The 14,064-nt window shown below is 43.7% G+C and overlaps 1 protein-coding gene across 3 annotated transcripts in view; it reads right to left on the reverse strand.

Moving 5' to 3' along the window:
• LOC146376977 (disabled homolog 2-interacting protein-like) overlaps positions 1-14,064 on the reverse strand; it is a 29,744-nt gene that overhangs the window by 11,930 nt on the left and 3,750 nt on the right. For 2 of the 3 annotated variants that reach the window (XM_084947434.1, XM_084947433.1), the window contains exons 4-6: positions 9,633-9,700; positions 9,247-9,356; positions 1,864-2,008 (exon numbers count right to left, since the gene is read on the reverse strand). In XM_084947434.1, the coding sequence (XP_084803560.1) occupies positions 1,864-2,008; positions 9,247-9,356; positions 9,633-9,700 (323 nt within the window). Of the gene's footprint in view, positions 1-1,863; positions 2,009-5,093; positions 5,626-9,246; positions 9,357-9,632; positions 9,701-14,064 lie in introns of those variants that run through there. The other variant, XM_084947435.1, reaches the window with a different exon arrangement.

Genomic DNA, 14,064 nt, shown 5'->3' on the forward strand with positions numbered 1-14,064 from the left:
CCTAAGGGAAGCATGTATAATGTAAACAGAATTGATCCTAGAACTGAACCCTGTGGAACTCCATAATTAACCTCAGTGTGTGAAGAGGACTCTCCATTTACATGCACAAATTGGAGTCTATTAGATAGATATGATACAAACCACTGCAGCACAGTACCTGTAATACCTACAGCATGTTCTAATCGCTCTAATAGGATATTATGGTCGACAGTATCGAACGCTGCACTGAGGTCTAGCAGGACAAGCACAGAGATGAGTCCACTGTCAGAGGCCATAAGAAGATCATTTGTAACCTTCACTAAAGCTGTTTCTGTGCTGTGATGAGCTCTGAAACCTGACTGAAACTCTTCAAATAAGCCATTCCTCTGCAGATGATCTGTTAGCTGTTTGACAACTACTCTTTCAAGGATGTTTGATATGAAAGGAAGGTTGGAGATTGGCCTATAATTAGCTAAGACTGCTGGGTCTAGAGATGCTTTTTGAGTAAAGGTTTAACTACAGCCAGCTTGAAGGCCTGTGGTACATAGCCGATTATTAGAGATAGGTTGATCATATTTAAGATTGAAACATTAATTAATGGCAGGACTTCTTTGAGCAGTTTTGTAGGAATGGGGTCTAAACGACACGTTGATGGTTTGGAGGAAGTAATTATTGAAGTTAACTCAGAAAGATCAATTGGAGAAAAAGAGTCTAACTTAACATCAATGGTACTAAGAGTAGCTGTAGATAATATTACATCTGTGGGATGATTACTGGTAATTTTTTCTCTAATGATAAAAATTTTATTTGTGAAGAAGTTCATGAAGTCATTACTAGTTAACGTTAAAGGGATGGTTGGCTTAACAGAGCTCTGACTCTTTGTCAGCCTGGCTACAGAGCTGAAGAGAAACCTGGGGTTGTTCTTATTTTCTTCAATCAGTGATGAATAGTAAGATGTTCTGGCTTTGCGGAGGGCTTTCTTATAAAGCAACAAACTATTTCTCCAGGCTAAATGATGATCCTCTAAATTTGTGACACGCCATTTCCTCTCCAGCTTACGAGTCGTCTGCTTTAGGCTACGTGTTTGAGAATTATACCACGGAGTCAGGTACTTCTGATTAGAGACCTTAGTTTTCACAGGAGCTACAGTATCCAGAGTCGTACGTAGTGAGGAGGTAAAATTATTAACAAGATAATCGACCTCTGTTGGAGCAGCGTTCAGGTAGCTGCTCTGCTCTGTGTTGGTACAGGGCATTGAAGATGATAACAGTGGGTGGATTATATTCTTAAACTTAGTTACAGCGCTTTCAGAAAGACATCTACTGTGATAAAGTCTACTCTCCACTGCTGTGTAATCAATTATTGTAAATGTTATCAGGAAATGATCAGACAGGAGAGGGTTTTCAGGAAACACTGTTAAATGTTCAGTTTCTATGCCATATGTTAAAACAAGATCTAGAGTGTGATTAAAGTGGTGGGTGGGTTCTTTAACATTTTGAGAGAAGCCAATTGAGTCTAATAACAGATTAAATGCCATGTTGAGGCTGTCATTTTTAGCATCTACATGGATGTTAAAATCACCCACAATAATTATTTTATTTGAGCTCAGAACTAAATCAGATATAAAGTCTGAGAAATCAGACAGAAACTCTGTGTAAGGCCCAGGTGGACGATAGATGATAACAAGTAAGACTGGTTTCTGAGTTTTACAGCTGGGATGGGCAAGGCTAAGCATCAGGCTTTCAAATGAATTAAAAGTCAGTCTGGGTCTTTGGTTGATTAATAGGCTGGTGTAATAGGCAGGCACAGAGCAGTATGTGAATGATTGTGTTGGGACACCTCGGTTTTGGGAGTGCTGCAGTTTGTGTGTGTTGTTTGCATCACCTCGAAGCAGTAGTCCTGTCCCAGCAGGGATGAGTGAACCGGCTTAATAATCACTGATTGGTCCATCCTGAGCTCGAGAGACGATACACAGCCAGTGCTTAGCAACGACTCCTGGCTACCGCAACGCAGCCGACGCATCACACACCTGAAACAAACATACACAGTGTGATTACTAACAGGACAGGAAGACGCACTCATCAAGTTTCCAGAGGCATGGATCCCAAACCTGGACTGTCAGAGAAGTCTAGGACGTCTCCTGGACGTCTCCAGGGACACAAAGAAGGTGATCTACACTGTGAAAAATGAACATGAGATTTGACTTGGATCTGACAACAGAGACCGAGTGATGCAGCGAGTGTGATCAGGTTCACCTGGAGCTGTAGAGCAAGGTGGAGCTGAAACAACTGTCGGGCTGAAGCTCAGGATGTCAAGGAGAACCTAATCAGGACCTCTGATTGGTTCAGCACAAGCCAATCAGTTTGATACTTTTCAAGACATTTGAGGTGTCATAAAGTAAAGTTACATTTAATAAAAGAAGGCGGTTCTGAAGTATTACAGTGTGACGCGGCGTTAGAAACAAATGTACGAGCCAGTGATGGAATAAAAGCTCAGGATTCATATTCAGCCAGAGTCATTTCATCTGCTTCCAAACTTTGCTGCAGCACATGTGATTACATGTACAGATGTCATGCTGGGCTTGGTGCTTCCTGTTGCATCGTGAGATGATGTTCCTCATTGGCACACCTGGACTTCATGTCTGATGCTCTGAAATGGGTCTGAGGTGCTGCCCCTCAGAAGAAAGTGGCATTTTAGGGAAGGGTTTTTCAGGCAGAGGATGGAGGCTGAGTATGAATAAGGATCATTCTGAGCTATGAATCATGCACAGCTGCCCTCGTAAAGCCCGAGAATTAAAACAAAGGGCACCTCTGGGAAAGATCCCGTTGCGGTGCCTCGATGCTCCGCCAGCCTCTGAGGCCACGTTCATCACTGAGCGAGCAGACCTCTGCACGTCTCCACCACACAGGCCTCCATTCGTTACATAACTCACTCCTCCACGGAGCCGTTAACAGGCAGAAACCCAGCTCCCCGTCCTCCAGACCGAACACAACCACAGCAGCTCTGGCGGAGCGCGCAGGGAGGCAGCCACCACGCGCCGACCTGATTAACCCCGATGCAGAAAACAAAGCTGATCTCGGCTTCTCCACAACATTTATTTATTTATCATGTGCAAATGTGTCACAGTTCAGGGAGAGGCTGCAGAGCTTACAGAGTCAGTGTGAACAGACACGGTCAGAGTCTGATCACTGACAGACGTAAACACGACAACAGGAAGTACGAACGATGACCAGCAGCCGACCGTCCGATGGACAGACCTCCTCTCACCTCAAACACCCCATCCAGTAGTTTTGGTGTATTTGGACACTGAGAGCCAAATGCACTCGTCCACACACCTGCAGTTCCTCTGCCATGCAGCAGAGGCAGCAGTGAGTCAGTCCCTACAAACTGCCATGTTGAAATAAACATGTTTACAGCTTGATACTCAAACTTCCTCCTTCATGCACAGGAAAGCATGTTGTTATAACTCAAACGTTTTAGTCTGCAACTTAGGGGCGTGGCCTTTTTGACAATAATATGGCTGCTGTGAGGTTACTGTACTAACAGACCATTCATGAAGGCTGTGCAATTTGATTTGATGTCACTCTTGCTAAACGATTCTGCTAGCATTAGCATTAGCACCTCTGGAAACATGAACATGGAGGCATCACTAACCAGTGAATGACATCACGGCAATGCTGTGATTTGGTACGTTGAACTGAAACTGTGTGACGATATTTCCATCACAGCGTCCGATCCACTGCACGCCACCTCCCCTGAACCCTCCCCCCGCTTCCCGCTCCTCTCAGACTGTGACTGGACCTTCGCTTCCATGACAACCATCACTTTTTATCCAATGAGACCTGAATAACAGCTGGGCTCATTTCCTCACTCCTAACAAATCACAGCAGAGTCTCCCCCTGCTGGACTGCAGGTTTAAGGCACCGCAGCCTGTCAGTGTCTGAGGTGGACAGGTCAACACTAAGCAGTGATGATGATGATGATGATGATTGGCTCCCTGTTAAATCCAGGATTCAAAATCCTGCTCCTCACATACAAGGTCTTAAATAATCAGGCCCCATCTTATCTTAATGACCTTGTAGCACCATATCACCCTATTAGAGCACTTCGCTCTCACACTGCAGGCCTACTTGTTGTTGCTAGAGTATTTAAAAGTAGAATGGGAGGCAGAGCCTTCAGTTTTCAGGCCCCTCTTCTGTGGAACCAGCTTCCAGTTTGGATTCAGGAGACAGACACTATCTCTACTTTCAAGATTAGGCTTCAAACTTTCCTTTTTGCTAAAGCATATAGTTAGGGCTGGACCAGGTGACCCTGAATCCTCCCTTAGTTATGCTGCAATAGACGTAGGCTGCCGGGGATTCCCATGATGCATTGGGTGTTTCTTCTTCACTCACTATGTGTTAACAGACCTCTCTGCACTGAGTCATACTTGTTATTAATCTCTGTCTCTCTTCCACAGCATGTCTTTATCCTGTCTTCCTTCTCTCTCCCCAACCAATCACAGCAGATGGCCCCGCCCCTCCCTGAGCCTGGTTCTGCTGGAGGTTTCTTCCTGTTAAAAGGGAGTTTTTCCTTCCCACTGTCGCCAAAGTGCTTGCTCATAGGGGGTCATATGATTGTTGGGTTTTTCTCTGTATGTATTATTGTAGGGTCTACCTTACAATATAAAGCGCCTTGAGGCGACTGTTGTTGTGATTTGGCGCTGTGTAAATAAAATTGAATTGAACTGATGATAAACATGATGATGATGATGACCCTCTTTAGCTTTTCATACACACACAGCAGGACGTGTGTGTTGCTCGGTTAGCTCGTCATCTTGTCTTAACAAGCTGGTTATATGGCTAATGCTGCATGTCTGTGTGTGTCAGTGTGTAACCTTGCTATGCTGCGTGCTACACACAGGAACACAGCATAGCACGCTAGCTATGTGCAGATTGCAGCCATGCTAACACACACACACACACAGAAACGCATCATGCATGGAAATGCAAATCAGGTGGAAGACGGCAGTATGCACGCACTTCCCCAACACACACACACACACACACACAAAGCAGAAATCCACTGCAGCACATTTTTCTGATCGGAGGACAAAGAGGATCAAAGACACTCACCGAGCATCCTGCTGAGGAGGAGGAGGAGGAGACAGCTATAGATTCATGTCCTCCTTCAGCAGCGAGCAGGAGGAAGAGGAGGAGGAAGATGGAGAAGCTGCTGATGCTGTGTGGATGAACCTGTCTGTCTGTCTGTGTGTGTTTGCTGTTTCTGATGCTTCACAGCTTCAGCCCTCCCTCCCCTTCCTCACTCTCTCTCTCTCTGTCTGTCTCTATGTGACTCACCCCTCTCGTCTGTCAGCTCTTGCCCCTCCCCTGCAGTGAGGCTGCCCTACTTCCTCCCTCTCTGCTCCTCTTTATCCTCCTTGTCTCCTCTGCTGGCCTGTCAGGGGTGCCCCCCCCCCCCAGCAGCGCACATGTACGATACGTGTTGATGTGTTAAACAGGCTGCGGTTACACGCGTTTTATTGCAGCTGCTCTGAGCTTCTTCTTCTCTGGTCCTGTATGCACACACTTCCTGTCTGCAGCAGAAAGTGGAATTTTCCATTTCGTGTCATCGAGGCAGGAATCAAACGCCGCATCTCTCCCCGGTTTTATATCAACACCAACCTCCACACGCAGCCGCTCAGACGCTGCTGCATACGCTCGCGCCCAGCTTTAACTCAGGCGTTCATAAAAGTTTGGTTTTAATACTTCAGGAACATGTTTACACACAATCCCCAAAGGCACTGGACTGTCACCTGCCTGAAAGGTGAAGCCTGTTCCCTCATCATTCCGGGACTAATGAAGCTGATAACAGATAACAGAGTTGATATAACCATTAACTGTAAGCACGACATGAAAGATGTCAGTGAAGGAGGCCATCACTAAGCTGATAATACAAGAATAAAATAATCAGAGAGCAGAAACAACAATGAGAGCAGTGAGCAGCTCAGAAGAGTGGATGATGACAGATTTATTAAAATGGTTGGAAACATAAGCCAGGTCAGGAACATGGCAGGAGCATCGCTGGGAAGCTGTAAACCAAGAGACAGAGAGTTTACAACAAGGTGCAAACCTCTAGGTGCACTCAGGAAGAACACACTTTAATACATCTAACAAAGGCTTGATGCACACTCGGTCATCCAGGTAGGTACATCCCAAAGGTTGATTCTGTTCACCTGGACGTTTTCAGTGGGAGAAACGTTTCATCATCATCAGGTGACTCCTTCAGACTCAGCTGACTAAACCTCATAAACAGTATATCTGCACAATGACTGAAGCTAGCATGTTGTCACTGCTCAATGACAAAAACACTTATGAGCCCCTGAAACGAGACCCAGGAAGTTGCTACAGGAAGAGGGTGATAGACTGTCTGAAGCAGTTAGAACAAGACAAGGCTATCGACCGGACCTCATACCACAGGCTACACCAAGTCTGTATGGTTTACTGAAGATACATAAACAGGGTGCACCTTTAAGACCGATTGTCTGCATGATCAACTCAGTCACCTATAACATCTCCGAGTTTCTGGCTTCGATCCTCAACCTGCTGGTGGGCAGCTCTGAACATCACATCCAGAACACCCTGGATTTTGTTGAGAAGGTGAGAGATGTCATCATGGAGGCAGATGAAACCATGGTCTCGTACGACGTTACATCTCTTGTCACTTGCATCCCAGTCACGGAAGGGTTGGAGTTAGTTCGTAAGAGATTACAGGATGACCCCAACCTCAGCAACAGGACCGCTCTCAGCATCCACCAAGTGTGTTTGAACTGTGTCTTCACTCCACCTACTTCACATACAAGGGTCAGTTCTACAGGCAGAAACATGGGTGTGCCGTGGGCTCCCCAGTTTCACCCATCGTGTTACTGTAAGGTGACCTTGAGGGTCTGAAAGGCGCCTATAAATAAAATGTATTATTATTATTATTATTATTATTATTATCGAGGCCAATTTGTACATGGAAGAAGTGGAAAAGAGGGCTTTGCTATCCTACCCTGGAACACCACCAAGTCATTGGTTCAGATATGTGGATGACACCTGGGTGAAAATCAAATCTCAGGACGTTCCACATTAACTTGGTGGACCAACACATCAAATTCACCAGGGAGGATATGAACAGTGGCAGGTTAGCCTTCTTAGACTGTGAGATTTCCATCAGTAATGGGGGACATCTAAAAGCTGACGTGTACCGTAAACCTACACATACGGATCAGTATTTAAGGTTTGACTCTCGTCATCCACTGGAGCACAAACTGGGTGTCATCAGGACGCTACACAGAGCGAACACCATCCCCACAGACACAGCAGCCAGGGAGGCAGAAGAACATCACATGAAGAAGGCCCTGAGTAAATGTGGTTATCCCAGCTGGACTTTTGTCAAAGCTGGAAAGACACCTAAAGAAAGCTCCAGCTGATCCAGGAGAGAAGGACAACCGCTGCCCAAGCAAAAACCTGTAGTGATCCCGTACGTGTCAGGAGTATCGGAGCAGTTGAGATGCATTTTTTCTAAACACCGGGTCTCTGTGGCTTTTAAACCCCAAAACACGCTGCGCCAAAAACTGGTCCAGCCCAAGGATCGGGTCCCCCGACACAAACAGAGTAACATAGTGTACGCTGTTAAGTGCAGGAGGATTGCCAGGATTTATACATCGGGGAAACCAAACAGCCTCTGGCTAAGAGGATGGCACAACACAGAAGAGCCACCTCATCAGGCCAGGACTCTGCAGTCTGTTTACACCTACAGGCCAGTGGCATCTAAAGATGTGTTTGTGCACATGAAGTTGAGAGAAAGTTGTATGATGGAGAGAAAAGATGATGGTCTAAAGCATCCATTTGTCTAACATGATGGCGGCAGCATCATGGCGTGGGCATGTCCGGCTGCAAGGAAGCTGCTCTTTGGTGGTTACTGATGACAGCGCTGTGCTCTGTGGGTATGGAGCCAAAGCAAACTGCAAAACAACCCAACAAATGAGATACTCTTAAAGTCAGTCAGCTGATCTTAGGTCAGCTGACCAGATTTTCAGGGATTTAATACAAACTACAGTGACCTGCAGAGCATCTCAAGGAGGAACCAGCATGTGGTCCATGGGTACCTGATACAGTCACTGGCAGCAGAGGATTTTCATCCAAGTATTAAATGCAATCCTCTTATATAAAACCTAGAATAGAGGACTGTGTCTGATTGCCGAGTTAGTAATAAGGTTGGATTGTTAAAACTTTCGTGAACTGCAGCAGCATCATGAATTTTCACCGTAGGTTCCTTTGAGCCGTGAAGTTAGGGATACGAGCCTCATCATGCTGCACATCGAGTTTTGGGGATTTGGTACTCTGTGTCCTTACTGGCACTCCACAAGAGGAAATTTCAAAGCATACAGGATTTCACTTGGGAACAAACTGTAGTTTATTACTGCAATAAAACAGCTCAGATTAAATCTTGACAAACTCAGAGACCTGCGCGCTGCCGCACCATGCTGAATACTCAGCTGGTCATAAACCGACAGTGTCATGGAACGGCTGTGTGCAGGCAGGAAAAGGACCAAAAATGCAGACTCAACTGAGGCGAAACTTAAACTCAAAATGGCAGCTTTTATTGCTGAACAGAAATCTCATCAAAACCTAAACTGGGAAGACTCTAACAAAACACACACAAAGCCGCAGGGAGAAACACACAGCATGAGGGAGATCCCAACACTGACACAGAGAAACACAGGGCTTAAATACACTGGGAAATAACGAGGGGAATGAGACACAGAAGGGGAGCACAGGTGGGAGAAACAGACACAACGAGAGCCAAGGGAAGCGAAACACAATACATTCACGTAGGACACAAACCTTCAAAGTAAAACAGGAAATGTAACACAGAAACGCGGACTTGACTAGGGGATGCAGCTGACAGGGGAGACAGAGCAACTAAGAAACACAGAGACCAACATAAAGGAGGCACAGAGGGCAGCTACTAAATACTCAGAAAACTAAACAGAATACAAGAAACCCAAACTACGACACTACACTAGAATAAACCGGGGCAACAAAGAAGAAACTCAACACTGGGTCAGGAGACCCAGGATCCTGACAGACAGAGATCTGTGGTCTTCACTGTTATAGCACGCTGTAATTTATAGCAGGTTTACTCACAACACAGGATCAGTCACATGACATTAAACTGACAGGCTGTACTTGTACAACAAAGTAAGTGACCCCAGTGGAATTCTGGGTAACTGACTGTTACCTAGTGTCAGCTGCATTGATCTGCCCGGTCTTTAAGCTGCTGTGACGAGACAGTTTGGGCTGAGATCGAGTCCGACGCAGAGACTGCTTCAACCTGCGAGACAGAAAACCCTGAAGAAGAAATCGGGTGAAGCCGTATTAGCTGCTGTGATCAATGAGCGATGTTAAATTCACAGATATTCGAATGGAGTTTGGTGTGGAGATAAATCCCACCAGCAGGTGGGGTCAGTCAGTCAGTTAATCTACAGCTGACAGCAGCTCAACTCCTGTTGCCATGGAAACAACAGGCTGATCTCAGCAGGAGAGAGAGAGAGAGAGAGAGAGAGAGAGAGAGAGAGAGAGAGGGAGTGTGTGCGTGTGTGTGTGTGTGAGGGAGAGAGAGCTCACCGTCACTCTGGCGGTGGGTGTGTCGGTAGTGGAGGCACTGGGCATGCTCTGTCTGCGCACCCCCATCTCTGAAACAGACAGAATGCATCATGGGAGCATTTGTAGTTTTTATCATCAATCAGCTGCCACGTTCTGCTGTTGCCATGGTAACCACCAGCGGTGAAGGAGAATCGTGTTTTTTAATTAAATTGTTTGATTAAATTAAGTTTGATCAAACCTTTCATGTGATTTTAGTTGAACTTTAGTTAATTTATATTGTTTTTACATTTAAAATAACTTCATTTTGTTGTTGTGCAACATCTCTAAAGTTAGAAATATCCTGTCTCAGAGTGACGCTGAAAAACTAGTTCATGCATTTATTACTTCCAGGCTGGACGACTTTAATTCATTATTATCAGGAAGTCCTAAAAACTCCCTGAAAAGCCTTCAGTTAATCCAAAATGCTGCAGCACGAGTCCTGACAGGGACTAGAAAGAGAGAGCAGATTTCTCCTGTTTTGGCTTCCTGTTAAATCCAGAATTCAAAATCCTGCTCCTCACATACAAGGTCTTAAATAATCAGGCCCCATCTGATCTTAATGACCTTGTAGTACCATATCACCCTATTAGAGCACTTCGCTCTCACACTGCAGGCCTACTTGTTGTTCCTAGAGTATTTAAAAGTAGAATGGGAGGCAGAGCCTTCAGTTTTCAGGCCCCTCTTCTGTGGAACCAGCTTCCAGTTTGGATTCAGGAGACAGACACTATCTCTACTTTCAAGATTAGGCTTCAAACTTTCCTTTTTGCTAAAGCATATACAGGGAGTGCAGAATTATTAGGCAAGTTGTATTTTTGAGGAATAATTTTATTATTGAACAACAACCATGTTCTCAATGAACCCAAAAAACTCATTAATATCAAAGCTGAATGTTTTTGGAAGTAGTTTTTAGTTTGTTTTTAGTTTTAGCTATTTTAGGGGGATATCTGTGTGTGCAGGTGACTATTACTGTGCAGAATTATTAGGCAACTTAACAAAAAACAAATATATACCCATTTCAATTATCTATTTTTACCAGTGAAACCAATATAACATCTCCACATTCACAAATATACATTTCTGACATTCAAAAACAAAACAAAAACAAATCAGCGACCAATATAGCCACCTTTCTTTGCAAGGACACTCAAAAGCCTGCCATCCATGGATTCTGTCAGTGTTTTGATCTGTTCACCATCAACATTGCGTGCAGCAGCAACCACAGCCTCCCAGACACTGTTCAGAGAGGTGTACTGTTTTCCCTCCTTGTAAATCTCACATTTGATGATGGACCACAGGTTCTCAATGGGGTTCAGATCAGGTGAACAAGGTGGCCATGTCATTAGTTTTTCTTCTTTTATACCCTTTCTTGCCAGCCACGCTGTGGAGTACTTGGACGCGTGTGATGGAGCATTGTCCTGCATGAAAATCATGTTTTTCTTGAAGGATGCAGACTTCTTCCTGTACCACTGCTTGAAGAAGGTGTCTTCCAGAAACTGGCAGTAGGACTGGGAGTTGAGCTTGACTCCATCCTCAACCCGAAAAGGCCCCACAAGCTCATCTTTGATGATACCAGCCCAAACCAGTACTCCACCTCCACCTTGCTGGCATCTTAGTCGGACTGGAGCTCTCTACCCTTTACCAATCCAGCCACGGGCCCATCCATCTGGCCCATCAAGACTCACTCTCATTTCATCAGTCCATAAAACCTTAGAAAAACCAGTCTTGAGATATTTCTTGGCCCAGTCTTGACGTTTCAGCTTGTGTGTCTTGTTCAGTGGTGGTCATCTTTCAGCCTTTCTTACCTTGGCCATGTCTCTGAGTATTGCACACCTTGTGCTTTTGGGCACTCCAGTGATGTTGCAGCTCTGAAATATGGCCAAACTGGTGGCAAGTGGCATCTTGGCAGCTGCACGCTTGACTTTTCTCAGTTCATGGGCAGTTATTTTGCGCCTTGGTTTTTCCACACGCTTCTTGCGACCCTGTTGACTATTTTGAATGAAACGCTTGATTGTTCGATGATCACGCTTCAGAAGCTTTGCAATTTTGAGACTGCTGCATCCCTCTGCAAGATATCTCACTATTTTTGACTTTTCTGAGCCTGTCAAGTCCTTCTTTTGACCCATTTTGCCAAAGGAAAGGACGTTGCCTAATAATTATGCACACCTGATATAGGGTGTTGATGTCATTAGACCACACCCCTTCTCATTACAGAGATGCACATCACCTAATATGCTTAATTGGTAGTAGGCTTTCGAGCCTATACAGCTTGGAGTAAGACAACATGCATGAAGAGGATGACGTGGACAAAATACTCATTTGCCTAATAATTCTGCACTCCCTGTAGTTAGGGCTGGACCAGGTGACCCTGAATCCTCCCTTAGTTATGCTGCAATAGACATAGGCTGCCGGGGGATTCCCATGATGCACTGGGTGTTTCCTGTTAAAAGGGAGTTTTTCCTTCCCACTGTCACCAAAGTGCTTGCTCATAGGGGGTCACATGATTGTTGGGTTTTTCTCTGTATGTATTATTGTACGATCTACTGTACAATATAAAGCGCCTTGAGGCGACTGCTGTTGTGATTTGGCGCTGTGTAAATAAAATTGAATTTTGATTTTTTAATTTTATTATATGCTTTGATTCAGTTTTGTTTAGTTAAATATTTAATTTTATTTTCCTGTTTGTACCCATTTGTGTCCCAACTCGACTGAACCTTTATGTGTTTATATTTAAATTATAAAACAGAAATGATTCAAACAAAGAAACCAATAAATAAAAAGTATTTTTCTTGTTTGATTTCTTTATTTGTGGACAGCTGCATGTTCTGTGTAGTTATTTTAAATTCAGTTCAAAATAAACGTGAAACCAATTAAAAACTTCTACATAAATCTGTTTTAATATATTTGAATGTGAGTTTGTTTTTTTCAGCAGAGAGTAAAATCCTCCAATCACAGAGCACAAATTCTTTGTTCTGTTGATCAAAGTTACTGATGAGAGTTACTGATTAACTGTTTGATGGTCTGGGTTTTATTAAATCGGATCAGTTTTTCTGATGAAAGCCAATTCAGAATAATTAATTGTGGAATTAAATCTGTACGAGAAAATTAATTTATGAATTCATTCCTTAATTCTTTTATTTGTTTAGACATAAGTAACATTTTTAGTTCATAGTTTTGTGTAAAAATAAAAACAGTATTTATAAATCAGTCATTCCATCGTGATGGAAATTTCTTCATGTGTTGATCACATGTTTTGCTAATATCACTTTTGTTTCATTTAGTTATAAACATATAGGATAGCATCATAAATGTGGTTTATCACAGTGAGTGGGACAAAGGGGGTGGAGGGTGTGTGGATAGATAGTGGGGGCCCTCCTGCTGATCTCAGGGAGAAGGCAGGTGACATAGTCGCCATTCTCTTTGTGGGAATGTCTTTGTCACTGTGTTCGTATATAAGTAGTTGCATGTGGTCACATGTGTAGCAAAGATACAGCTCAGTAAACATGAAGAACAAAAACTGAGTTTAGTTCTTTTCTCTGGATCCTGTATGCGATTAATGATTCATAAATGGTTTTTTAAATAAAATTATTAAATAAAGAGTACTTTAGTATTGTCTTAATGAATAAAATAATTAAAGATCGAATTTAACGTAAAACAATTTTTCAATTTGTTCGTGTTTAAGTTCAAAGTCAGGAGTATCCACACCCACAGACAGTCGTTCCACCTCCTATTAATCCTGTCTTACAGAAACTGCACAGCAGGGGGCACTATGAGCTTGTCCTCACTGACCAATAGAGAAGTTAGCAAAATGATTACTTGTTTTCATAAACTCAACTCAGTAATGTACAGCACCAGCAAGTAAAGCGTTTCATGAATTAATAATTAATGATACAATAAATGGTGGTCCCACTGCTCCTTTTCTATACAGTTACCTTTTCCTGTTAGCTACTAGATTTGCTATCGTATTTACTATTAAATTTACTATTAAATTTGCTAATGGATTAGCTTTTCCATCTACCCTTTCTGTGGCTATTTTAGTCCTTGGAGAAAAACCAATCCAGTTAAGCATGCAGTGCAACGTAAGCAGCTGTCTGATTGATTAGAGACACATAGGCTAGCTACGTGTTGCTGTTTGCTGTGATCGACTTTTCCAAGGAGATGTTTTAAAGTGTTTGTGCTGCTGCTTGGATATTAAGCCTTGCCTATCACTCTCTGAAAATGTACAGCGTGGACAAATGATGCATACGAAGAGAAACGGCAGTGAAATGGAGACCTGATCCTGTGACTAGATACAGGTGGACTTAGCCTGACCTGATATAACACGTTGAAGGTAACATGGCTAACGCTAGCATCCCTGCATGTAGCCCCATCCTTGTAGGCTCATGCTAGCTTATGAATGTATGCGTGTTATGAGTGT

The sequence above is a fragment of the Perissodus microlepis genome, chromosome 12, assembly GCF_051167445.1.
Source record: "Perissodus microlepis isolate ML-2025 ecotype Zambia chromosome 12, ASM5116744v1, whole genome shotgun sequence".
Taxonomy (NCBI): domain Eukaryota; kingdom Metazoa; phylum Chordata; class Actinopteri; order Cichliformes; family Cichlidae; genus Perissodus; species Perissodus microlepis.